The following is a 27,789-nucleotide window of genomic DNA, read 5'->3' on the forward strand; positions in this document are numbered from 1 at the left end:
GATCTGGTGTTCAGGCCTGAGTCAGGGTGCTGTGCAGGCGCCCATCTGCTTGCCAGGTTAACACCAGTTTCTCTCTCTCTCTCTTTCTCTCTCTCACACACACACACACACACACACACACACACACACACACACACACACACACACACACACACTCATGTTGAGCAGGCTAATTACCTAAATTAGACAGATTTTTGCTCAGTTTGATTTGCATTTTTTAAAATTAATAAGCACATGGTTTCCATATTTCACATTAAGAGGTTAAAATTAAGTTAAACAGAATGTTTACAGAGGTTCTGACATTATGAAGGAAGGAAATGACCTCTTTTTCCTTGGCCATTTATTCAAACTCTCAATTCTTGATATTTGTTCACAAGAGTAAAATCCATTTACAAACAGTCACAATCCAAGGAATAGCAAATGTAACCAATATGTATTTGCTGCTGGACTGTTCTTTATTTCATTATGTAGACTTGTATCAAACTTTGAGTGAATTATGTTTGGTAATTGTTTCTCTATTCAATTGATCATGTTTGCTGTGAACAGTATGAGTCAGGCCTAATTTATGGTCTTGCAAAAGTGTCTGCATACGTGTTTCCCTTTGGAAGGGGGGCTATGCTCTGGTGCACTCCTTGGGAACAGGAGAACTGCAAAAACAAATCAAAACTCTGCACCATAAGAAGACAGACAGTGGCTGCACTGAACACTTTTTGGAAGTCCTCTTCTTGGAATCTAATAAAAATTGAAATTGGTCAAATGCCACTTACCTTAAAAAGCTTTTCAAACATCTTGGCCAAAAAAAGTTATGAATATTCAAGAGCTCATATGAGGTGCCAGTGTGATGAATGGTGCCCCCGTAAAGCTGCATTCTTCATTCTTCAGTTCAGCGTGTTTTTATAGAAGGAGTTGAAACAATAGATGTAGTTAAATTAAGTTGTAATAAAATACATGTCTCGATAATTAATTGTGTCAAAACACTATACAACAGCTATCATCTTGATTTCTTGCATGAAGTGAGCAACAGCAGAGAACTTTCTGCAGAAGAGGCTCAAACAACTGCTTCTTTTACACAGATGGCAACGTCTGTTTTGATATCTACAGTTATCATTTGTAAATTTGGGTGGCATCAGTATTGTGGCCTGTCATAACTGTTGACTGAACAACTGACTTGCATTAGCAAAATGCATGTCTGTTTTGAAATTTTGAAAGCAAATTGTGTTCTTCACAAAAGTTTTAATTTAGTGCACATTTATGAATGCATTCTGGGTGACAAGGGCATTGATTAATGGTCATAATGTGACTGATACAAGCCAGATCTTTTATTTAGCAAAATTGTGATTAATAGTTAAATGTTACTGTTGAGGGGCACAGACAGAACTTCACATGCACACACCCACTGAAACAAAATGTCTCAAGAAAAGGGCACTTGGAGCATCGATCAGGAAAAAAGCAGGTGCTCATTGAACTACCAAATAAACACATTGTACTGTCTTTCACTCCAGACATGTGGCAGCACTTCTGCTATCATTTTGTTCATATTTAACAAATTCAAAATGCAGACATGCACATTAATTTTTAACACAGCCAATCCCTCCACATGTTTGCACTCTGCTCATATTGCCTTCATACTAAATATCTTTTTGCTTTTTAAAGAACTTATTTTAACATTACACTCAACAACAAACAAACCCTCCCCAACAGAAACATTAACTTCAAGGCCAAATTGCATTATATTTCTTCACGTCAATATGCAGGTCCTAAGTAGGGGTGATGTGGGCCCCAAGTTTGAAACCCCTGGTCTAGATGTTATTTTGAAATTTATTATACATTTTAATTGCATTGCATTTTTTTAATGCTCAGAAAAAAAGAAAGAAAAACGCCTGCTATGGAAAACTGAGGATTTTTGGTTTTGTGTAGTGTTTAAAATGTATTCACTTGAAAAAGTGCTGAGCAGTGCTGTCATTAATAACTTTCCATTCTGAAAAAAGCAGTAAAGCAGAGTGAGTATGTGAGAAATGGGGAGTCATCTGAGTGGGGGTCACGGAAGCTGTAAATCTTTCTCTCTCAGTGTGATAAAGCACCTACAGCCTCCCGTCGCCTGGCCTTACTTGGCTCGGCTCAGCTCAGATTGGATGATTGTAAGGTGACGGAATGTACTCCCCCACACACTTACCCTCCCCTAGTCCAGCTCAGTAACCCCTTAACCTCCCCTCCTCGCATACTCACCCTTCCCGTCATTATGAAGCCCTAGCAGATGGCCGGAAGACAAAGGGTGTGTGAGGGTGAGAGTACCCCACCTAGTGAGCCCATACACTGAATCTTGTCAAACAAAGAGCAGGCACCATGTTTCACTCCAACCCACCCCCAATGCTAAAACATGCACACGCTTTTAACTACAAGCCTCTCAATTAAGACAAACATCGAGTGCTTGCACCTTCTCTTGTGATGCAGATGTGGTGATTTAACCTTAATTCCACATTTATAGGGCAAGAGCTCCTTTAATGCAAAGGCATTAGCCTAAATGGTTCCCGGTGTGTTTTATCAATTGAGAGATTCCATTTGGGAGCATGCGGCAGGTAATTCTCTGTCTCATAGTGCAATTGAACTGACCAATGCTGAAGGGCTATTTAAGGAAGAGCCATTTAGTGTAAGTGCTCTCCAGGCCACAAATGACACTTGTAGTAACAATGTCACCACCAATGACACCATTAGTTGATTGTGTATTTAACAGAATTGGCAGAACATGCAGAAATATGCAGCATTATTGAGAGGGCACTGATTCATTTAGACACCACACTCTCTGTCAGTACCAGGTACCAAGGACACCAAGGCACGGCCCGTGTGATGGTCAACTGGCTCATTTCACTGGGTGTGATTTTTTACTTTAGACACATTCTACTTATCTTCTCCACATACCAAGACAATGCTCTTGACCTTCTCTCAATGGGCAACAGCTCCATCTGTATGCAGATAGATTTGGTATTATTAAGTTCTATCTCTGAAATGTCTGTCTTATGCACACTGAATTGAAGCATCTTGCTAATGTTTGTGCTATATAAAGGCCAGTCCGTTCTATTGCCAGGCATACTGTTATAGTCTGTTGGCCGACTGCAGGAAGCTACAGACAGCCCATCCAGAGGATCTGTTGACAGATGCAAAGGGTTCCAAACAATGAAAGTGTCCACTGTAGCCACTGTCTTTGCATATTCTGTTACTTGGTCTTTTATTGGGGTGGGTTTTGTGCTTCTTTCATTTCATGTGAACCCCCACGGTCACACTTGCCAATCAATCAGAATTTGACCCAAGAACAACTGAGCTGTTGGGTTTTTAGAGTACAGCACATTTAGTAATTGAATCGTGTCAGAAGCATTTCTTAAAAGCAGAATGAAGTGACTCAGTAACAAGATCAATACCAATCTCATGCAAGTTCAGAGATGAAGTCAGGATGTGGATCGCTTAGCTTTGCTTTCCTTTTCTTGAGTTTTGTTTTGATGTTTTGAGGCACACATCCAAAACTCTCAGAGGGAGAAGACAATGTCAGGCCCGAATGGTACAACCGAGAGCCAGGACTTCACTAACTAGGCAGTTCAACAATGAATAAATGGACGAATGATGAATGAAAGCTCTGGAGCTCAGATAAAAACAAATGATAACAGAAAGGGAGAGAGAAGCCAGGTTGGAGAGACAGAAAGAAAACAAAGAGAGACAACATCAGTGAGCAGGCGACATGGTTTTTATAGTTATTATATTTCATCTAAGGACTTTGTTTGAAAGGGGTCATGAGAAGAACAAGAAAAGGTAGTGGTGCAGTAGTCTAGTGATGTGTTTGCCTGAAATCTTCAACAACACACCTGCATGATGATCTGCAGGAGAAGCTACACAATCTTGGCTGATTAGCTTGTGTGTCGTCTGATGCAGACAGGATGTCATAAAACACGTTATGAGTGGAAGCATGCCAAGAGAGTGAGATTCATGAGAATGTAAAAACAAAACAAAAGGTCAGGTTTCCAACTAATCATGCAATCCACTGGGGCCCTGTCTGAGCTTGAGACATCGTTTACTGTTTCTTTTTCCACCTTTCCTTAAATGTAATTAACAAGAAGTCGGAATCATATAAGACACATCATATAAAGGCAAAAGAAAATCTTCTTCTCATTATGATTACATATATACATGAATGTGATCTTTTAAAAACATCTCTTATAGTAGCATCATGTATATCAGGCACATCATCATATCTGTATTCGCCATATTTCCCCGTTATCATGCTAGCTTTCCCATTTCACACAGCATCTGTAGCTCACGCTTGCCCTCTCCCGAGAGACTCTGATATCAGCCAGAGTAGAGGCCAGTGGCATATGTGATTGATGACCCAGAGAATCTAAAAGAGAGATGGACAGATTCCTTTTATCAGGTCTGAGATCTGACTAGATTAAAACGCAGTTCTACATCACCTCCTCCCCCTTTTTGGCACTCCCCTAGCATCCACAATCCCTTGTCAGTCACCTCACTTGATGACTGAAAGTTTGTCCCATCCCCTTCTCTGACCTCTCATCATGCCTCTCTGCTCAAAGGGAAGGGGTGTGCATATGGCAGATTGTGCAAGACTTTAAACAGTCACTTCTAATTGAGTTGAGGTCTGCAAGACAAGTCTCATAGGAGCATTCCTCACACCATTTGTACAAAGCCGCCTGGTTAAAGGGAAAAAAAGCATGAAATATGTTGAAACATGAATCACAAGCCAGCCTCTGCAACTCCCAATTTTTTCACAATCAACCTGTGAAAAAAATGTGCAGATTGAAGAAGGGAAAATCTTGTGTGCTGATTAAAAGAAAAGAGACAATCACCCTCATTCACGGGCATGCAGCTGCCTCATTGTCAGATGGCAGAGTGGGAGATTTTTGTAGAGGTGCTCAAAAGACGCCTCAGTGAAAAGGACCTGCGTTTGTTTTTCAGATGCCTTAATGACTATATGTGATTAACACAAATTATCTCACTTATCGCAGCTCAACAGGCTTTCATAGACAATCTCTGGGTGCATTCTCCACAGTGCTGCTTAACATGCATTTAATCAGACTCAGCAATGACCGGTTCGCTCATACTCAGTTTTAGATTGTCATTCAAAAGAATACAGAATTATGGAGTCACAGAATATACACCTTAAAACATCAGAGCACATCTGTTCATGTGACCCACACAGCTAAAAATAGGTCCAACATAGACTGTAAAAAGAGACTGGACATTACCGTTTCCCATATTTTCCACTTTGATGTTGATTCTTTTTTTTAAATAGCTTGTAATTGTTCTGACTAATGAGACTGATGGTCCTCCAGTTTAAACCATGAAAAAGAGAAAAAGGTTTAAAAAGCAGCACGGTGGCACGGTGGTTAGCACTGTTGCCGCACAGCAAGAAGGTCCTGAGTTCAATTCCACCATCGGGCCGGGGTCTTTCTGTGTGGAGTTTGCATGTTCTCCCCGTGTTTGTGTGGGTTCTCTCCGGGTACTCCGGCTTCCTCCCACTGTCCAAAGACATGCAGCTTGTGGGGATAGGTTAATTGGATAATCCAAATTGCCACTAGGTGTGAATGGTTGTCTGTCCCTGTGTGTTAGCCCTGCGACAGACTGGCGACCCTTCCAGGGTGTACCCCGCCTTTCGCCCTATGACAGCTGGGATAGGCTCCAGTGCCCCCCACGACCCTGAAAAGGATAAGCAGAAGCGAATGGATGGATGGTTTAAAAAGCAGTGTACTTCCTGGAAAAATGTGTGTTTTAGTAAAACTGAATGCTGAAACAAACAGCACCCAGCTGTCACACAAAGACGCTGTTATATAATTTGCACAGTCTTAGGTTTAGTTCTTCCATCTGGCAGACACAAGGTTGCAATCAAAAACATTACAAAAGGATAAATGCTATTTAACACGCCACAGTTAAATCCTCCTTTCGCGTAGCTTGATTTGACTCGGCATGCCCCTTAACATCAGCATTTTATATTAAAGAATCTCAAAATGCAGCAGCACAACTCTTGTCAGTCAAATAAATTAATAAATAAACAGAGAATATTCATACTTGTCATACTAACAAACCACCCTGCTCGATCACAGACTTGTCTCATCTTTTTACTCTTGACAGTCATATCATTACAGCAGTCATTATAACATTAAGATTATTGTAGCAGTGAAATATGCAATGATCTTTTTCATTTAGCTAGATGTATCGCTTTTCCATTGAAGGTGGCAAAACTCACTATTGTCCGTCACTCGTGTGTTTTTAACAGTTTCTATACAACCCTGCAGTTCTTCAGCACAGAGGAGTGAGATGCACACACTTGTTGGTAGGGCACATTCATTTGTATCCTGGACTTTTCATTCAATTTGTTGGCAATAATATGAAAATATATAATATAAAATAATGTATTAGCACCACTGAGAGTCTGTTCTTTAGCCTGGACCACAGAGAATTTCTAAACATGCCATTATATGAGGTCCCAATTCCAAATCCTTTCCAATCAACATCTGTTAGTGAGTTTATAGATTTTGTTTTTAATCATCCAATCACACTGAACCTGCAGAGCCATCTGTGAGGTGAGCCAACCAGCTTACGTTTAAGCTGCTGCTTTCTCTCTGGACCAACCGCAATGTGACCCTGTGACCTCTGCGGGCACAGAGAGGTCAACAAGTCACAGACGACAGTCCGGAACTCACTGTGGGGGCCTTTTTTACCCTGATGAGGGTTGCATGGTTATAGAGTGCTTCAGAGAAATGTAAAACTGCCCTAGAGAAAACAGAGGATGGAGATGAAAAAAATATGTTTTGTTCTGCAGCTGAAAGAAAAAGAAAACAGACGAACGCACTCGGACAGGAGATCAGTGAGTGCAAAATCTCTGTCAAACATGGGAAAATTTTTATCTGCTGAATGACTATGAAACTACATTAGATTAACTTCAAATGCTGTAATCTAATGTGGGGGTGAAGCACCATTTCTTTCCCTCTCTTCATATGTACTGGGGCATTATTGTGGAATGCTGGGACACATAAAGTGTTTATTGTGTTGTATATGGTATATATTGTAGTATATATATATTATACCATGATGTAAACATTTGCACATTTTAACAAACAGGAGAGTTATGGTTCGAGCCAGCCTCAAGTGGACATTAGAGGAACTGATGTAGAGGACATAAGCCATAAATTACTCAGAGTGTAGCCCTGATAAATGGGGTTGCGCGAGGAACGGCATCCAAAATAAAATCTTTGCCAAATCAAGCATGTGGATCATAAAGATTGAGATTTTCATACCGTATCGGTTGGGGCCCACATTAGCAATGACCACCTTCAGTGCTGCTGACCAAAAGTCAGAAGAGTGGAGGTGAGAGCAGTGACTTTAAATGTTGGGACTATGATGGGTTAAGGGAGAGAGCTGGCTGATATGGTGAAGAGAAGGAAGGTTTTTGTTGTGTGTGTGAGACACAAGAACAGAATGATCACAGCAAGAGTGAACAGGAAGATTTTCAAGATTTCAGTGAGAGCTGCTAGCATGTATGGTTTAAAGATGGTGGCACTGACACAAAGACATAAAGCGGAGCCGGAGGTGGTGGGGCTGAAGATGTTAAGCTGTTCCCTGGGAGTGACCAGGATGGACAAGATCAGAAATCGATACATATCAGAGGGACAGCTCAGATTGGGAGCATTAGAGACAAAATTAAGGTTGAGTTGCAGAAGCAAGATAAAGGACATTTTGGTCAAAAGTAGAATATGATGGAAGACAACAGGGAGAATTCATGCATGTGGTGAAGGGGGCATGCAGAGGTGCAGGTGTGTGACCCTTAAAGGGAGCAGCTGAAAAAATAGTGCTTAAAATGCGTAAGGGAAGATTTGACTTTAAACATATCTATCTATCTATCTATCTATCTATCTATCTATCTATCTATCTATCTATCTATCTATCTATCTATCTATCTATCTATCTATCTATCTATCTATCTGTCTGTCTGTCTGTCTATCTCTATCTATCTATCTATCTATCTATCTATCTATCTATCTATCTATCTATCATATATATAGATATCTATATATAGATATAGATATATATAGATAGATATATAAGAGCCATTTTGATGCTAGGAGCATGTCACTCCAGTTTGACATTTCAGTAACGAGCCGGATATGCGGATGCTGTTGTTGGTAGGTTGGGTGAAATATGTTTGAGGCAGTATGAATTGTGTTAGCTACTTCATTGAAAGACAATGGAGGACAAGATGTTGTGTGTAGTGTCACCCACGTGCTTCTGCATCACTATTGTCTGCCCTTCTTCAGACAGAGACAGAGGGGCGAAACGAGGGGGATGTGGGTGGGAAGACGAGGAGGTGGTGGTTGACTGCTGTAAGTGTGTATGTGCATGTGTGTGAGTGCGCTTGCAGGGAAAAGCACAGACGGCTCGTGGTAATTTGACGTGTGTCCCTTGGGATGTTTGATGGATTAATGCTAAGCAGCTCCCTCTTCCAAAGCACCACCTGATCTTTGGGGCTCGTGGCCCATGTATAAAAGACTGCAGAGTGCTGAGCTCAGCTAGTCCAGACATCTCTCTCTCTCTTTCTCTGTGTGTGTGCCTCTGTCTCACCCTCACCACTTTCTGTCTTCCTCTCCATCCACTCTGTGCTATGCTCTGTCTTTGCTGCTCTTTTCTCTTTCTCTTTTGGCGTTGAATAATTTCCAAAAAGATTTTTTTCCAGCATCCTCAGCTGATTGGCCTTTCCAAGAAGGCCACCTGCAAGCGTAGTTTTTCTTATTTCTCCTGTTCAACTGCGTGTTTGCGTTTTATTCTAGGAGGTTTAGATCACTTTTTCATCAGGGGAAAATAAAAATGCCACGCTCCTTTTTGGTGAAACTGCCAAAGATTCACGATTTCTCCTCTTCCAACCACTACTATCATCATCAACATCAGCAGCAGGAGCAGCACTGGGATGACTCTTACACCGTGACACATGCCATCACTGAGTCATCCACCAACTTGGCCGTGCATCTGAGTGAAAACAGTGAGTAAATGTCTCTCTGAGTTGCGTTTTCTACTTTGCTGTGTAGGTTGTAGACTGATTTGTCTGCACAAAGTGTTTCACATGGTTTTCCTCACAAGGAGGAAGAGGCAAAAAATTATTCCTCAAACAAATAATAAACAGGGATTTATATACAAAGGGGCTACGTCGTGCTTCCTATATAATCACTTTTGGAAACCCCCAAAACCCTGTAGCCAGTGCTCACCCACCTACTTCAAATTTTCTAACTCGGCAGATGCTAAATAGTATTCAGGTCATGCTGGCTAAATCGGCTTAATACTCAGACCAGATCACACAGCAGCCTTTGGCTTTAATACTATTGTGTACGTGAATGATGAGCCGTGCATGCGCGGAGACACTGATGCAGACATTCTCAGGTCCAACAAGAAAATAAAGATAAAAACTCAGACGAAAGCAGATAGCCACGTGGGATTGTCGTGTCCTTAGATGGTGCCGTTGCCCTTGACTCTCCTCTTACCCCCACCCCCCCCCCCCCCGCCCCCCCCCCCCCCCCCCCCCCCCCCCCCCCCCCCCCCCCCCCCCCCCCCCCCCCCCCCCCCCCCGCCCCCCCCCCCCCCCCCCCCCCCCTCCTCTCCCATCTGATCCTGCAGGATGTTGGATAGCCAGAGGGAGTAGGATTGCAGCAACACAATCCATATGTGGAGCAGTGAGAGGTTATGGAACAGGGTTTTTAGAGGATGGGTATTGACTGGAAAATAGAGAGTGCTGCAGGTAATTCAATAAAGTGAAACTTGAGCTGTGCACTGGCAGAGGAGATTTTCACCTGTGGGATTTCTACAGAGGCTGGGTGTGAGAACAATATGTTGTGTGTTTAGATTTAAGAAATAAAAAAGTATTCTTTGAGTGGATTTACCCCCTCCCCCCTTTTTACCCACAACCAACATCACATGTCTTGTGTTAGAGTTGAATAATTTGTCCTCAGATTTAGGATGCCAGCTGTCTGCTTCCCTTTGTGTTCCATTGTGTGTGTGTGTGTGGCAATATACCACTGACTGCTGCTAAGATCAGAACCCCCACCAACCCCCACCATACCCACAAAACACTCTCCAACCCTCCCTTCCCTCTTTGCCAAATTGCAGACCCCCACCTGTCACTCAGTCTCCCCATTACCATACTCATGAACACTCTCACAAACATCACAGATGGGGAATGATCTGATTAAAACGATTTAGTGATTGAGGGGATTCACTGCATAGATGCTCTGTTTTGATCATCCCTCCCCACCCGTTCCTTCTTCCAAAACACATTTAGACAGATTGCTGCTGCAGCTGCAGCACTCTGACAAGAAGGTCCAGGCTGGCTTGCACTATACGTGCCTGACTCTTGATTCAGAGTCAGCACATTGTGTTTTCATTTATTTAACTTTGTGATTGCTCTCAATGGAGCCACTGAGAATATCGACTGAATCAGAAAGGTGCATCACAGATTCATTAATATTTCAGTCTTAGAGCTTGCTAAAGCTGGCACTTACAAATAGTTTCCTGAATAGATTTCATATTGAGGTTGGGGTAAGAAGGCACTTTTCTTTTCCATCTAGAGTCTATATTAAATATGTATTTTCTTTCCCAGGGTACATCCAGGATTACATCATCCCGTCAGTGTTTAAGCGCACAAAGGAGTCAAGTCATGAGCAGACTGGGCTCACAGCAGGGCCCCTGTACTCCCCAGGGGGCAGCAGCGGGGAAGAGTTCTCTGACCACGACATAGAAGATCCGGACAGCCCCGTTTCTAGCACCACAGTTGAGTCGGACGGCAGTAGCCCTGAAACGGAGGCGTGCACAATCAGTGGCTTTCTCATCTCTGATGGTCGCTCGCGCCGGAGGCCTAAACAGAGATGTTCTCACATGGAAGGGAGCCATTTGGACAGCAGCGAGGGAAGCAGCTCAACAGATTGCAGCCCCGCCAAAGGGGAATCCAAAGGACGTCACGTGTGCAGCGAGTGTGGCAAGTCGTACGCCACATCCTCCAATCTGAGTAGGCACAAGCAGACTCACCGAAGTCTGGACAGCCAGCAGGCCAGGAAATGTCCTACCTGCCACAAAGTTTATGTGTCTATGCCGGCTCTGGCCATGCACATGCTGACCCATGACATGAAGCACGAGTGCAAGGTGTGTGGCAAAGCTTTCAGCCGGCCGTGGCTCCTGCAGGGTCACATGAGGTCTCACACTGGGGAGAAACCGTTTGCCTGCGCTCACTGTGGCAAAGCCTTTGCTGACCGCTCCAATCTGCGTGCCCACATGCAGACGCACTCAGCGTTCAAACACTACTCCTGCAAATGTTGTCGTAAAAGCTTCGCGCTCAAATCCTACCTGAACAAGCATTACGAGTCGGCCTGCTTCAAAGGGCAGTCAACAGAGGGTGACTGCAGCTCTGAGGACTGAAAGGAAAATCCTTTCTTCTTTATATGTTTTTTTTCTAGTTCAAATATCTAAGTCAGACGACGGCTCGCGACTTCTCAGACTTTTCAAATGCATGTATCAAAATCCTGCCTTTTGACATAAGCAATAACCTCAGTAAATTCTTCAGGAAACATGTAGAAAATTTCATAAAAAATCTCAGTGTTGATTACAAATGCAAAATATTTTATATTCTTTTTATAAATTGCAATAATTTACACATCACTATCATTTGACATATCACCAAGCTCTTAATTTATCTCAGATGGCTTGGTTACTTGCATAATGTATTTGCATATTTATTAACTTATTTAACTATTTATTTGCCAATTTGAAGATTATTTATTTATTATGGGTTAATGTATTTGTCAATTTAACATGTTTAAGAAGCCAGGTGCTGGATTTGATGAGAACAAAAGCCAAAGTATACTCTGATATAGTATATTTGCCTGTCTGATCTATTTGGTGATGACAATAAAAACCAGTGAGTAACTTCCCTTTGCTCATGTCTGTGGGTATATGCAAATACAAAACATGTGTTATGGCGAATGGGATGAGCCGTGTGGAGGAATTAAATCCAAGCGCAGGCACTCATGGAGGTGTGAGGGAGAGTTACTGTAAAAATAAAACACAAGGTGAAAATGTGAAACAGAACTAAAGATAACCTGAACTGGGAAAAACTAAACTACTAAACATGAACATGAAGTTAGATAGCAGGGAGAACAAATGGATGAAACTGATTGACAGACAGACCAGCAACTAGCACGCGAGCAGACACGACTTAAATACACACAGAGGAACACAGGGAGATTACACACAGGTGGTGAACACAGCTGGAAGTAATTGACAAGATGAGACAGGGGAAGCAAACTGAATACACTCACATGAGACACGGACCTACACAATAAAACAGGAAACAAGAACCACTTCACAAGGACGCTGACTTGACACTGAACTAAAGCTACATTAAACACAAGAACACAACCTGAAAACAAAACCCTAAACCAGAATAAACTGAAACATAGATTATAATATTCAAAACAGGAGAACTAAAGAATCAGAACATCGACCATTATACAGATAAATACCAAAATACAAGAAACCGACATGCTCTGTCAAATGACCCAGAACCGTGACAACATGTTCATTTGAACTCTGCAGGTCCAACATTGTGCCATCTAACAGTATACCTGCTTAAATGGCCTCACTTGTGTCAATAATTGTTACATCTACTCAGTTCAAATAGAGTGACAGTCAGGTCATAAAGTGCCAAAGAGTCTGTTGTCATATCAGTTAGTCAGAATCAGAATCAGAATCAGAAAGGGTTTTATTGCCAAATGTTGAGCAGGTTTACAACATTAGGAAATTGCTGCGGTGCTTCAGTGCAAACATACTATCATAAAAATATAAAAATAAGAATAAGAATTAAAAGTGCTAAGTGGATAGATATATACATGATATATACATGAGTGCAGGTGGTGATCAGTGCCAAACATGGAATGATGCAGTGAACACAGCGTAGGGTCATGTGTTAGTGGTGAAGTAAGTTTACCCACAGGCTGGAGAACCTTGCAGTATGCAAGGTTCCAGGCACAGTACAGCAGTCAGTTCAATTCAATTCAATTTATACAGCACCCAATTTCAACAACAGTTGCCTCTGTGCACTTTATATTGCGTGGTAAAGACCCTACAATAATACAGAGTAAGATAACTCCCTAAGAGCAAGCACTTGGCATGAATGGGGAGGAAAAAACTCCCTTAGAGCCCAAGCCTATTGCTGAGTATTCAGGGTCACCTGATCTAGCCCTAACATAAAGTAAATAAAATAAAATGAAACACAAGCAAACTGGAAACAACTTCACACAGAGAAACAAAATGAAGCATGCTACTAAGAGTCAAACCCTACAAAAAGCTACAGCAAAGAGTATATTCTTTGTCAAAAAGGAAAGCTTTAAGCATAACTTTAAGCAGAAGAGGGCCTGAAAGCTGAGGCTTTCTACCTTTAAAATACCCTAGTAAAACACAAGTAAGCCTGCAGTCTCAGAATGAAGTGCTCTATTGGGATGATATGGTACTATCACATCATTAGGATAAGATGGGGCCTGATTATTTAAGACCCTGTATGTGAGGAGAAGGATTCAAAATTAAATTCTGGATTTAACAGGAAGCCAATGAAGGGAAGCGAGTATGAGAGAAATCTGCTCTCTCTTTCTCTTGTTGCAGCATTTTGGATCAACTGAAGGCCTTTCAGGTAATTCTTGGCACAGTGTTAATGGAGGCCAAGGTAATGCCATCCAAATTAAGTATAAAATTAAAAGTCATCCAGCTCTTTGTGTCTTTAAGACATTTCTACAGTTTAACTTATTGGTGTCTGACATCTGGCTTCACAGATAGATAAAGCTAGGTATCGGTTGTATAGCAGTGAAAAAAAAAGTATGCTATGCCTTCTGATATTAAGGGAAGCATGTATAATGTAAACAGAACTGGTCCTAGCACTGAACCCTGTGGAACTCCATAATTAATTTTAGCGTGTTAAGAAGACTCCCCATTTACATGCACAAATTGGAGTCTATCAGACAGATATGACTCAAACCACTGCCGCGCAGTACCTGTAACACCTGCAGCTGGATCAAGTGATGGCTTTTTTAAAAGTAATGTTTTAAAACTACTGTCACCTGTGGTAAGTAGCCCAGTAATAGAGATAGATTAATGATTAATTGAGTCTGATTAACTAATGATAGGACATCTTTGAGGAGACTTATAGGAATGGGGTCTAATGAACACGTTGAAGGCTTTTTCACTGAATTTAACTCTGAGACAAAGAGTTGAAATAAATATCAGTGGTACAGAAAGTAGCTATATATTGATTGTTTGTGAGTATTTCTTTCTAACGGTTAAAAGTCATTACAGGTCAAAATTAAAGGAATGTTTTGTTCAACAGAGCTTCTACTCTTTGTCAGCCTTGCTACGGTGCTGAAAAAAAAAAAAAAAAAATTAAAATAAAATAAAATAAATAAATTTAGCTAAAATAAAGGTCATGTAATACATAAATAAGCATGTTTAAGTGTAATAATAAATAATACTTACTCTTTACCTGGCACTGGTAGACAGATTTATTTGTTGACCATTAGAAATGGAACTGTAATCCTGACATTTAATGTTTCCTAATTCTAAACTTCCTGACAAACAGATCCAGTTATTTTTCATGTGGACCCTTTTGACACATTACATAAGAAATATCTCAGAGTTGCAGTTGAACTAAGAAGTGATTTTGCACTTTAAAAATTTGTTCATGTCACATTTTATAAAGAATACAGAAATAAGTAACAGAAATATGTCTTGTCTTCCAACCACTCGCATTTATTCTGCTGTCTCTGATCGACTCACACAGGTTGATAATTTCTTGGTCTGAACATCTGCTGCTGGTTTAGTCGGATCTTTGTGGCTTATGTCCTTAGATGATGTGATCCCTGAGAGACTGCATACATAAACCTAAAAAGAAAAGGACAATTTCAGAGTTGTTCTTCTTCTAATGACCAGCAGAGGGAGGAAAAACACCTAAACACTACACAGCCACATGCTGGCCTCCACACTGATGGAAGTGTTAGGCCTGTATGGTTATCATGAGGATTAAGAGCTACATGCAGGAATGAACAATGTTTGTCAGAAGTGCCCATGATGATGTGTACTATTTACCCTTCCTTCATAGATCATACAGCAAATCACTGCAGTATGGTCACAGGATGTGCTCTGGGTCAGGTGTCGTGAGAACTGGGCTCTTGGTTTAGACGAGACAGAGCTGTCCTGGGGCCGCCAACTTCCCAAGGGAAATGCAAGTATGTATCTCAGTAGACCACAGACTCGAGATGGCTATTATGAGACCTGATGGCTACCATTTAAAACGCATATTCAAGTTATTTATGTATACATGTTTAAACACAGACCACATACCCATATAGACATCCATATCAACCGGTGAATTTATAAAGCAACAAAATTTCAAAATTCCAATTCCAAATTTAAAACTGAAAAAAAAATAAAAATTTTGCTCTATAATTTGTCATTTATAAGCCACGACCGGGCAAAATAATGAATCTTACATGATGGCCACGGTAAAAACGCCCATGTGTGAAAAATATTTCTTTTCACACTGAAAGATTTGACTTTCCCTTCTCGGCTTCATGACATTTTGAATGTTTGGATTTGGATGGCTTGCTGGCCTTATTTATATAGAAAGCAAAATGATTGACACAATGGAAAAACTCACTGCAAACAAATCTAGCAAAATAAAAATATTTTCATTTAACTGTGAGTCATGGTGTACAGTGGTGAGCACTGTTTACTTGCAAAAAGAAAGCTCCTGGTAAAAACCCTGACCCCATTTGTGTATAGCTTGTCCCCCCACAGTTCAAAGATAAGCACTTTAGGTTAATTTGTGTGGTTTAAAAGTGGCTGATAAGAGCTAGATGAAGTGTACTGAGTGAAGTGTTGTGTGGTGAAAATCTAAAGCTTTTATATGGTCAGTAAGAAAAGTGCTCTATAAATGCAAGTACATTGCCCTGTAGTTTTGTTTTTTAGTCTCGGAACAAGACTATGTGCAGTACATGTTGGTAAACATAAGAATGCATTCCACTGCAGACAAAGGAGTAGAGCACCACTGCAGGTCAGAACTGCTTGCCAATCAACATGGAAGATATGACCACTGTGTCCTGAGCAGGTGACTGACCTCAAGGCCAAAACAGCTCTTTTTATAGCCCCCTTTGTCAGATCTGAAGCCATATAACTTACATCATGTACTGTAAGACAAGGTTTAATAGCCAACTTTTAGATCACTCTGGTGCGATAAACTCTGGTGACCCGTACAAGCCTTTGCTCAGAGGTCCCAAGTGGCTTTGGAGGAAACCAGCTGGGCTGGAGCTCAGCATGGTATTGCAGCCAGCAGTGAGATTCTCCACAAGAATCACTGCGTGTGAGTCAAATTCCTGTATGGCAAGGGGTTGATTTGATGTTCTGCCTATTTAGGATCCTTGAGGGATCCCGTGGGAAATGATGACACTCCTAGTTCTTCTACTCTCAAGTTCAAGGAAAAACTACTTCTTTACACATTAGTCTGACGGTACTGGAACTCGGGACCAATTTCTAACAATGATGTCATCTTCAAAACAAGAGGTGAGCAAAATGCGTCTGCTTATATTTGTTGAACTTTTACTGACTCACCTCCACACCTGTCTTGCTTGCTTAAACTGTCACGAGGCATGTAAGATAATCAGAGAGAAAAGAGGGGAAATGTGAGTGTGAAAGTGGAGTCGTTGGAGGAGGATGGCCTGTGTCTTATCTGGAGGTCACACCAAAGGTCAAATGAAAGATAATCCTGTTGCTTCCATACTGGGAGAGAGGGTTTACAGTAGCCTTTGTTCGCATGAGAAGTGCTGACTATTTTATCCAAGGAGACAGCTGGATGATGAATGTATTACTTAGTCACTGTCTGGATTAACTGATGGTTTCAACAGCTACATTAGTCAGTACTGTGGTGATAAAGAATACAGAATTCTTTAAGCTGTTAACATCCACATTCCCAGAGACCTGTTTGTTATTTGCAGGGAGTCAGTGTTATTATATAGCACACCAAAAATGGAGATCTCACAGCACTAGAAGAGAGTTGTTGCATTATTTGACTAAAAAGGTTTCTCCCTGTTTCTGACTGAACCGTAGACACTAGTAGTAAACCACAGAATTACCATAAGAGCAGAAGTAGTAGATCGTTCTTGTCTGCAGGATTGATCCCTTTTTAAACACTGTTTTGCTTTAAGTTCCAAATGTTACCAGTCAGGATCCAATTTGAGTTTTGCTGTAAGGAATTTTACATGTTGATCACCCAAATAGAAAATGGTGTTTGCCCAGGTGATGGTTTACAAAGCAGGGACCTTACAGTTCTGCCTAGATGCTCTGTGTGTTTGTAAGCCTGAAACTCTAAGCGAAACCACAACATCAGATCCAAGTGTTCAGAAATGAACTTTAGAATCTGTCAAAATGTACAGTGTTCATTTTTTTAGGAGCGTGGCAATGATGGGAAGTCATTGCTTAGCCAAAACTTTATTTGTTCAATATGTCATCATTGAGTGTTGTAGATTTTGCTTGTGAACGAGCAGTTTATGCAAAAACTGAAAACTGAAAAGTGCATAAAGCAATCTGCAGCCAGTCTTAAATGGCAGCCATATTCTAAAAAGTCTAAAAATATTTAATTGCTTTTGCAACCTCGGTCTCCGTTTTAACACTCGTTTCAAATTTCAAATAGGAATTTAAAAACAGAGCTATCCTTTACATCAGTGGTTTGTATTGAGGGCTGGGTCTTTGGATGCAAGCAAAGTGACAGTATGGGAAGAACACTTAGTGTGGTGGAAAATCATATGTCTGTGAGCATGTTTGCCAAAAAATATTAAGGTTTCCTTTTCCATTTTGAACTCATAGCAGACAGTACAAACTTTGTGGACTTGCAATTTATTTGAGGTTATTCTCAGGTTTAATTATCTGCATATATTTCAAAGTCAGCTATTTAAGGGAAAATTTGCACTTACATAATTATTCTGTACATACGACACAAAAGAAAATAAAGATAACAATTGAAATGTTAAGTTAAAGTACAATGATCAAAACTTGATATTTCTTTTGATTTATGACAAAATATTGATTTTAGTGTACTGCTACTCACATTGGTTCTATCATGTTAAAGATGAAATTTAGTTCAATATTGTGTATTACAAGCAGCTGCTCTATGTTTTCACATCAAAAGAAAAAAAACCAACACAATTTGGGCAGTTCTGATGATTGTTGATATGTGAGAGACAAGACAGACATTTGGTTTCTGTGCAAATGCAACATTATTAGAACAATGACTTCAGAAGATCACTGTTATTGCTTTGGAGCTCTTCCAGGTTCACAGTAGTTCTTTATAAAGACACTGGAGATGCTCTTTTCATGAACATTAAACTCCAGTAAAAGCTGTTGCTGCGGCTCCTCCATACTCTTAACCTTCTGCCACCCCTACCAGTCTCTGCTGTATTCCCTTTAATAAAGCACAAACACATGCATACAAAAGCACAAGCACACATAAATGTCCCTTTGCAGCAGGTTGCAGCTGGCTGAGCAGGCTCTTCTCCCTCCAGTGCAGCTGTTTCCGATGAGTCAAGGTATCTGACTGCAGTTTTTCCCAGCAGATTCCCTCACAGGAGACACCACAGCGTTAATGCAGACAGATCTTGTTCTCTCGTCACTCCACTTTATACACCAGGAGGTATAGCAAAAAGGGAATTTACTGCTTGGAAAACCTGAATTGCTTTTATTTTTATTTAAATGTGTAAACTATATTTAAAATGAAATAACACTTTCCTGTTGGTGTATATTTATGATGGGAACAGTCAAGGTATAATGCTTGCTTCCTTTGTTTGATAAAAACACAAGAAACTGACAAATAAGTGCTTAAGTATGTCTTTTTCATTCATCATGTCATACCATTTCAGAATGTTGACATCAATTCTTAAAGCATCACTGAATATTTCTTGTCTGGTATGCTGATGTTATTAATGTGGGAAAAAGCTCCATGACAGTAGAACTAAAGAAATCATAAGATATTTCTATTTAATTCCACTCTCTTAAAGTAGAGTGGAATTAAAGTGGTCAAAATACAACCTGAAGAACTGCAGAACGCTGTGATCGTGTGTAAAATGCAAATAAAAACAGAAATTTGATTTAAAGCTTAATTCAATTACACTTGACTCTGTTAGAGAAAACTCAGACCAAGTGTGATTTTCAGCTTTTATCATTTGTGTTTAGATCCACTTATTCACTCTACCTTTTTTTGCTCTGTTGCTGTTTGAAAGATTTTTTGGTGGACATGTTTTGGATTTAGCAAGAGAGGTTTTTTTTGCCTTCTCTAGCTGGCATAGAACAACAGTTTAAACTTGCTGCTAAACCAAGACTTTGAAAAAGGGCTAAAACCTTTCTGTAGACAAGTGCTAGCTGATGATGGGTTTATCAGCACAGACAAAAGCTTCATAATTAGGCTCTACATCCATATGCAGCAGGTTTTGTGTTGGAAATGCAGATGGAAGTGACATGTGTAACGTGCAGTATTTTTCCAAAAGTTGAACTATTTTCACCTGAAGGTGCTATGAGAATAGTAAAAAGGCTGTGTGCTGTGGGTGTTGAAAGCTGTCAATGCTGAGCTTCATAAGCTCTCTATTCTATACAAAATAAGTGCTGACAATGGAAAAACAGCTTATTCACACATACTTTTAGGGTAGGTAAGGTACCATGTGCAAGAATGTTCAGCAGGTGTCATTAATCAATAAACGGTAACACAACTGCAAAAATCAGACCTTCTGAGACTCTTCAGATTGCTTCTTAGGGCCTGCACAGTGATTTCCATGTAAAGAACACATGACTAACCCTAAACTATAAAAGCAACAACAAGAATAGGTTATGATGCTTTTGGAGCAACTTGCATGAGTGCTTTCATCCAGTCCCCACTAGCTAAAAACTAGGTAGCAAACTAACTAAAGTTAGTTTTAAAACAGAGTCTACTAACAGCTCAAACAACCAGGTTCTAGCACAAAAACAACTCCATAAAAACTCAAAAGTTGTATCTACTGAAACCTGTCTGGAGAAACAAAAATAGTAAATTGGGAAAGGTGGGGTGAGGACCATCAAGGTATTCAATTCATGATAGAACTTTTGTTTTCAGAGTGACATCCAGGTCGCTCACCCACTACCTAACTAACACACAGAACAGCAGAATGATGAATTCACTCTAATTAATGCCATTATTAAAAACTGAATATTACACAGACAAGACATTGCAATTCATTTATTCATACAATCAAACTGGATTGGTGTAGCATAATCAGCCAGGAAAGCAGATCATTTATATAGATAATGTCACATCGGTCGGATTATCCTGTAATACCTGCATTACCTAAAAGAAGCTGTTACTAAGTACACTTTTCGCATCTTTCCTGACACACATCCAACCTACTAGCTTTGCAACCTTAATCACCTCAACAGACATTTAATGGCATTCCTTTAAGTTGATGTAGGAGGTGAGGGGTTTGGTGGGGTGAAGAATTTATGGTTCCAGACTGTGAAAGGAGAGAAAATGCAGTGGGGTCGTGTTGCCGGCTGGCAGAGCATGGTAAAACACTGTGGTGTCCCGCTTTATGAGTGGGACCAGGTTCCGTGTAGGTCGTGGTATTGTTGGTGCAGCTGAGCTGGGGGCCCCCGGGGGTCAGGACTTGCAGTGTCCAGGTTTGATGTCTTGGGGGATTGTGTTTGTAAAAACAGGCCCTTTGATGACACTCAGTCAACCCCTCCCTGCTTACTTAAATCCTAACAGCACCAGTCAATCTGGAAACCATTTGCTCGGTTTCCATGGGGAAAGGTTCAGGCTTGATCACCTCCAGCATCTGCTGAGTGTTTATTTACCCACAACACTTAACCCATTAGACAAACTTTAATAGGACAACTGTAGAGCCACTAATCACATTGGCGCTCTAAGGACAGGAGCCAGCAATTGTGCTGACTGTGTTGTTTTTAAAATCTGAGAGAACACTGGTGATATGGATGCATGTTATACATCAGTTCTTATGAAGACAATGAGTTTCTGCCATTCTTGTAAAAATGTTTCAGTGGTTTCTTGCGCTGATCAGCTGATCAACAGTCAATCAAAATACATTAAAACACTTAAAAGTTGTCGTTATGTGAAAGCTTTGTTGTTTATTTCACATCCTCTTGTAATTGCTGGCCTCATGGGATTTCTACACCTAAACGAAGTTAGACAAGCTGGAGCAACTTTGGCTGAAGAGACAAAGAACTTGAAAGGAAGTTCAAAATTTAAGAGGAAATTCCAAAGTGCTGAGCTGATGAGATGTTTGCTAGTTATATATAACTGCATTTACACCGTGTCACCAGTCACAGGTAATTTCAGACAGTTGTATTTCTAAAAGACAACCATTCTCATGGTGCCTTGGATGATAGTGGTGGAGAGTACCTCTACAATGGTCCTCTAAAGTCTGTACAGACTGTTTACTGTCAACCATAAAACATAAATTCAGCTTCTTTATTTATATGAAGCAGCAATGTACTAACATTCAAATCCTTTGTTACAAGTTATAGATACATTTATTTAATTTGTCAATTAAATAAATGCATTTAAATGGTAAATTAAATGTTTCCGCCCCTGTATGATTGTAATAATGCAATATTATGACTGTTCAGCTGCTTAATTGTTGTTGCTCATTGAGTCTAATGATGAGAGAAGTCTGTTACTAGTGTATCCTCCCTTCATTTAACTTATAAAGCTCAAAGTTGTTCATTTTGTTTTATGGGCAATGTAGAAAGTGAAGTTTGTGCACTGCATTGATAGGTGTTTCAAACTGACATTGTGACTGCATTCGTTTTATCTGTTAATGATGCTATTGTGTTATTATTAATAACTTTCACTTAAATGTGACAAATATTGTGGACTTTATGTACGACACCTTTTTGGACTCTACTGCTACTAGAAAAGAACCTTTGTTTACAAGAAAACTGTTTAACTACCTGAGGTTTATAGAAACGACCATACAGTGAACATTATTTGAGGATCTCATATGTTCTAAAAATCATCAAAGAATCTTGAATATCATCAAAAATACTGAAAAAGCACAGCCCTGTCCTCATGTTTTTGAGTGGGGTCTATTTTCCCCCATTTAACCTTCAAATGGTTCGCAGATAATGATACATGTATTTATTAATTTAACTCGCAGACAGTGTCATGTCACATGACCTGTGTATAGCAGAAGGGAGACATTCAGAATGATACTTAAGGCTCAGGGCATTTGTGTAACCAGCTGTTTCATGTTGTGGCTTGCTGAGATATTGTTATATTGACTAATTTACATCTTTGCTCAGTGTTATTTCAAACAACGTACCATACTGTCTAAAACGACCCTAATCTCCAGTAGCAGACAGATAAAGACCAGATCAGATTTGTTTTTATTTTAACGATCGGCACAATCGAGATTTGTCATCTTCTTTTGTGCCTTTTTGCTCTACACTCTCCATGTGACGCGTCCATTTGTGTTACACATATCATCAAATGAACACCAGACTTTAAGAACGAACATTTGGGGAAATGGAAGTGTCTGCATCTGCTCCACCCCTCACGTAAAGCTGGCAGACTACTGTATACTGTATAAGAGCCCTGCCTGTCACGCTGACTATCACACAGGAGGAGGGTGTCAGAACGTATTGGGGAAGTCTGTTGGCTTTGAGCTACTGCAACTTTTACGCACGACTCTTGTCTCCATGCCGCTGTTTTCCACTTGAATATAAGGGATTGATTTCCCCGCCTGCCTTTGAGAAATGGCTTTCACTATGCTGAGACCCGTCTCCACGCATCCTTTCTCTTACCCCGCGGACCTAACCTTGATGTCGGACGACGAGGAAGGGAACCGCAGCGAGAGTGACGGCAGCACCGATCAGGGGTACGGGCGGGAGTCCGGTGGAGTTGTAGTCGGACAGCGGAACGCTGCCAACGCCAGAGAGAGACACCGGACCCAGAACGTCAACACAGCCTTCACGGCGCTGCGGACGCTCATCCCCACCGAGCCGGTGGACAGAAAACTTTCCAAAATCGAGACGCTGCGCCTGGCATCCAGCTATATTTCTCACCTGGCCAACGTGCTGGTGGTAGGAGACGGAAGAGAGGGCGAACAGCCGTGCCTGAGTGCTGTGTACAGAGAAGTGAAGGGGGGTGGGCAGGGCAAACAGCCCCGGACTATCTGCACATTCTGCCTCAGCAACCAGCGCAAAGGGGTAACATACTCAGAAGATTCTCAGCTCACCAGCATACACGACACTACATTTATTATGTTCTATACTTTCTGCCTCGACCGATGCGCACACGTATAGCTTATTTTATTAAAACCAGTCTCACTAAATCCGCGTTCTGTGGAATACAGCTTCTATTCGGGGTGAAAATCTATTTACAATTCCTGCACCATTCCTGCAGCAGGACATAAGGAAGGATGCAATTATGGGCGTTGCTAATTCCAAAAGGTTCCAATATTTATGAGAAACATACACGATGGATACACACCGTGCTGGACTTTCTGATAAACAAACACTTCAGAAGACATGTGCACTTAGAACTTACGACGTGTCCGCTTTTATCGACAGATGAGGAAATACGAAAATGACAAATTCAGAAAAGAGCTTTGGTCAGATTGGTAAGCACAGCTTAAAAAATAGCTAGTAAAAACCCCAGTATATTAATTGTTGAATATTGTTTTCAGGTAGTGTAGACCTGACAATGTGCTTTAATGAATTCTAATGAGTGATTTTTTTAAATTCTGTTATTTTGCAAATAATTTGAGAGATTAATTTAGAGACTTTAGTGCAAAGCATATAACGCATTTTTACACTGACAACCGTGTTTGTGAAAAATCTAATCATTTATAAGTGTCATATCACAACTGTGTAATTGCAACGATCCTGAGTGCAATGAGTTACTTTCCATGGGTGCGCAGAGATGATGACGGTACTGAAACTGAAGGTGATTATTCATCTTTGTTCACAGGTGAAGGACAGACGAGACTGTGTGAAAATGCATGGAAACAGTGTGAGACAGCTAAGTCGACGATGAAAGTGTCTAAACTGGAGCAGTGTGGGATTTTTTTTCTTCCTCCCAGCAGATATTCCTAGAGACTTGAAGCATCTCAGCACTACAGCAGTCCTCTTACTTTGTGAGGCTTTGTCTGGTTATTTAGTGAGACAGGAGGATTGCCAAGTGAACTACCTGTATGTCTCCAGCAGTTGCCAGAAATCCAGTACACAAATTGTTACTGTTTGGGGTATAGTGGATAAATAATCTGAAATTATAAAATTGTGACATACAAAGTGAGCAGCACTAAGAAGGTTACTTACATACATACATTAGATGAACAGATCTTACATGTTAGGGGAACAGAAATCCATACTAACCCTACATCAATGATGGGGTTACACTTATGTACAGCACTTTGGATCACTCACCTAAAGTATGATTACTAATAGTTGGAAGCTATGAACCAAAACAAAACAAAAAATGGAGAATACTTTAAATCTGTAACATCCTAGAACTCTATGTCCAAGAGTACTTTGTTTTGTACTTTAAACATTTTCAGTACAAGTACAATTCACTTTGCATACTCAGCATTTACAGTGACTCATATCAAATTGCACTTACAATGAAACTGTTGAGCCTTACCACACTGATGATAATAACCAGTGCTTTAACTATTGAGTAGAAAAAGATGCTGCTGATTCAAAGAGTAGTCCATCCAAAGTAGTCTTAAGTTCCTGGAAATATCATAAAGAACATAATAAAAATGTCAAGTAATCCATGAAAATGTTAGTATAATTGCACAGTTTTTAAATATAATTTGGGATAATTTAAAGATATATCAGAATACATGATTACATGTCATCTGTTATACCACTATTACCTGTCAAGCTAATTGACTGATTGATTATTGCACGGAGCAATAAAACATATCATCAGTGTTTTTTACTGGTTCCAATTTACAAATATGGGTTTTATCATGCACAAATGTTACTGATGTCATTCCTATTTGTGATTAAAAACAAAAGAAAACAAACAAACAAACAAAAACAATGGTTTGGTCTGGTCTAATGAACATTCACAAACACTTTGGTGCTGGTCCTCAAGATGTTTGTGTGAAGCTTTTCTCTCAAATAGATCTATGCACCTGAATAGTTTCTGGAGTGTCAGAGGAGATATCTGAGAGGCAATGATTTTATCTACATGTTTTTATCTACTTTGAGATTAAATTTATTTTTACATAGGCATGGCTCTCTTGCATTTTTCTGCCAACATAGCAATAAGCATGTGATGAGATCATTAAAGGTCCCCTTTGCATGGCCTGTTAAAGGGTTTTTTTTTATTGGTGATGCACAGAAACTGTTTTTGTGACACAATATTTGCCATATTTTGAAATAGTTTGGTCTATAACAAAGCTGAACAAAGCTTACAATTTGTTTCCTGGGTAGGTTCACTCAATGTAAGTAAATAAACTGAGTTTAAGCAATAAATAAAAAAACAATGTCAACATTTCTCTACTTGTTACAGACCTGTAGTGGTAACGTCTTTATAGTTTTGTTCATTCAGGCCCCCAGCCGATACAATAGAGCCCAAAGCAGAAAAAGGCTAACTGGTTATCATGCAAGAATCCATGATCAACTCATTTCATCAGAAGTGGTTTAATTGCATGTCACATTTACATTGTTGTCCTTTGTTTCTCTTTGGTAACCGTTTTTTTAATAAATAAAAATTGCATACAAACAGACCAGAAGAAGAAAAAAAAGCTTTTTAGATGCGCTCGTAGTGATAACCATGAAATTCCATTCAAGGCCCACCAAGGCAGTTCTTGATATTTCCATCAAGAAGTAATCACTTCTTGATGGAAATATCAAGAACTGCACAAGTTTATCCATGGACTAGAAGAAGAGACAAAGATTGAATTTTGGTGGTAGAGCTTCAAGTTTCTTCATAAACGTTTGTAGTCTCCTATGAGAAAAAAAGGCCTAATTTGTTTACATGACCTATGTACATGACCACAGTTTTGCAAATTTGGAGGCAGGGTCTACACAAATAATGAAATCTAAGGACTGATCTGTGCATAACTCCACTTTGGTAGTATATCATTTTAGTTGGGATTCACATGTGGTGTTTATCAGTCACGGCTAATATCACCTACCACCCTGTGTGCAGACAAACACAGCTGCTGCTGAATGTTAATGTTGTGGATTACATCAGAAGAGCAGCGCTCTGGCCACATGAAGAGGCTGATGGGAGTACACCTTTTTACAGGGTTGAAGGATAAATGCCTGCATATTGACTGGAAAAATCTGCATAGTATAACCGTGTAACCTCACTCTCGTGAGAATAAAAGTGGACAAGCTGTCCACTGTGATGGATTATAGTACTCAATCTGCAAGTCTGCAAGCAGATTAGTTTGTATGTATGTTAAAAGATTAGATTGTTCTTTTTTTGTTTGGTAAATATTCTTACAGTTAGGTCCATAAATATTTAAACAGAGAGAACTTTTTTCTAATTGTTGTTCCCTACATCACCACAATGAATTTGAAATGAAAAAACTCAGATGGAGTTGAAATGCAGACCTGCAGCTTTTATTCAATGGGTTGAACGAAAAGATTGCGTAAAAATGTGAGGAACCAAAGCAATCTGAAAACAATCCCTTAATTTCAGATGCTCAAAAGCAACAGGACAGATTGAATAACTGAAAATAAAATGTTCATTTCTAACACTTGTATGAAAACCCTTTGCTGGCAATGACAGCCTGAAGTCTTGAACTCATGTATGAACTCAGATGTTGGGCTTCCTCCTTTTTAATGCTTTAAGGCTGTTACTGCAGCGGCTTTCAGTTGCTGTCTGTTTGTGAGCCTTTGTGTCTGAAGTTTAGTCTTCAGCAAGTGAAATGCTCTGTTGGGCTAAGATTAGGTGACTTGGCCATTCAAGAATATTCCACTTCTTTGCTTTAATAAACTCCTGAGTTGATTTGGCTGTTTGTTTGGGTCATTGTCCATCTATATTATGAAACACCGTCATATGACACTGTCTTAGCAAATTCTTGAGGCTTATGAGTGGCTTGCAGTGAACTCTCTGTATTTACGTTTATGCAGTCTTTTCTTTACAGTACACTTGAATGTCGATACGCCTAACCCTCCTGGAGACTGTTGTTCACTTGGTTGGCTGTTATGTAGGGGTTTCTCATCACCGTGGAAACTGTTCTGTGATCATCTACCACTGTTCACCAGTGCTTTCTTTCTTTCTCAGGATGTACCAAACTGCAGATTTTGCCACTCCTAATATTGTACCAATTTCTCAGATGTTTTTTTTTGCTGTTTTCACAACTTAAGGATGACTTGTTTCACCTGCATGGTGAGCTCCTTTGACCGCATGTTGTCTGTTCACAGCAAAACCTTCCAAATGCAAGCACCACAACTCAAACCAACTCCAAGCCTTTTAAATGCTTACCTGATAATGACATAACAAAGAAATTGCACACACCTGTCCATGAAATAACTGTTTTGAGTCAAGCGTCCAATTACGTACTTTTGCTTCCCTTAAAAAGAGGGAGCAAAACCCCTGGATGAAGGGTTTAGGAGCTGAAACTCCTAAACCCTTCATCCAGTTTGAATGTGGATACACATTATGTCCATTATATAACTATAACTGGAATATGTTTCAGTAAACAGGTACAAAAG

The 27,789-nt window shown here is 40.1% G+C and overlaps 2 protein-coding genes across 4 annotated transcripts; both read left to right on the forward strand.

Moving 5' to 3' along the window:
- The first annotated feature begins 8,409 nt into the window (after nucleotides 1-8,409).
- LOC102305432 (transcriptional repressor scratch 2) lies at nucleotides 8,410-12,126 on the forward strand. 2 transcript variants are annotated; one of them, XM_042226622.1, is made up of 3 exons: nucleotides 8,916-9,031; nucleotides 9,661-9,781; nucleotides 10,640-12,126. In XM_042226622.1, exons 2-3 carry the CDS (start codon nucleotides 9,748-9,750, stop codon nucleotides 11,449-11,451), a joined length of 846 nt encoding a protein of 281 aa, XP_042082556.1. In that variant the 5' UTR covers nucleotides 8,916-9,031; nucleotides 9,661-9,747; the 3' UTR covers nucleotides 11,452-12,126. The 2 variants fall into 2 exon arrangements, with proteins under 2 accessions (XP_005938667.1, XP_042082556.1); XM_005938605.2 differs by lacking the exon at nucleotides 9,661-9,781 and having other exon boundaries at nucleotides 8,410-9,031; nucleotides 10,640-12,120.
- Nucleotides 12,127-21,968: 9,842 nt separating this feature from the next.
- Nucleotides 21,969-27,621, forward strand: LOC102305727 (transcription factor 15). 2 transcript variants are annotated; one of them, XR_006055124.1, is made up of 2 exons: nucleotides 21,969-23,729; nucleotides 24,080-24,172. XR_006055124.1 is itself a non-coding variant. In XM_005938606.2 (2 exons), exons 1-2 carry the CDS (start codon nucleotides 22,864-22,866, stop codon nucleotides 24,143-24,145), a joined length of 519 nt encoding a protein of 172 aa, XP_005938668.1. In that variant the 5' UTR covers nucleotides 21,976-22,863; the 3' UTR covers nucleotides 24,146-27,621. The 2 variants fall into 2 exon arrangements, 1 of the variants encoding a protein (XP_005938668.1); XM_005938606.2 differs by having other exon boundaries at nucleotides 21,976-23,316; nucleotides 24,080-27,621.
- The last annotated feature ends 168 nt before the right edge of the window (nucleotides 27,622-27,789 follow it).

The sequence above is a fragment of the Haplochromis burtoni genome, unplaced genomic scaffold (assembly GCF_018398535.1).
Source record: "Haplochromis burtoni strain Fernald_Lab_line unplaced genomic scaffold, NCSU_Asbu1 Contig_221, whole genome shotgun sequence".
Taxonomy (NCBI): domain Eukaryota; kingdom Metazoa; phylum Chordata; class Actinopteri; order Cichliformes; family Cichlidae; genus Haplochromis; species Haplochromis burtoni.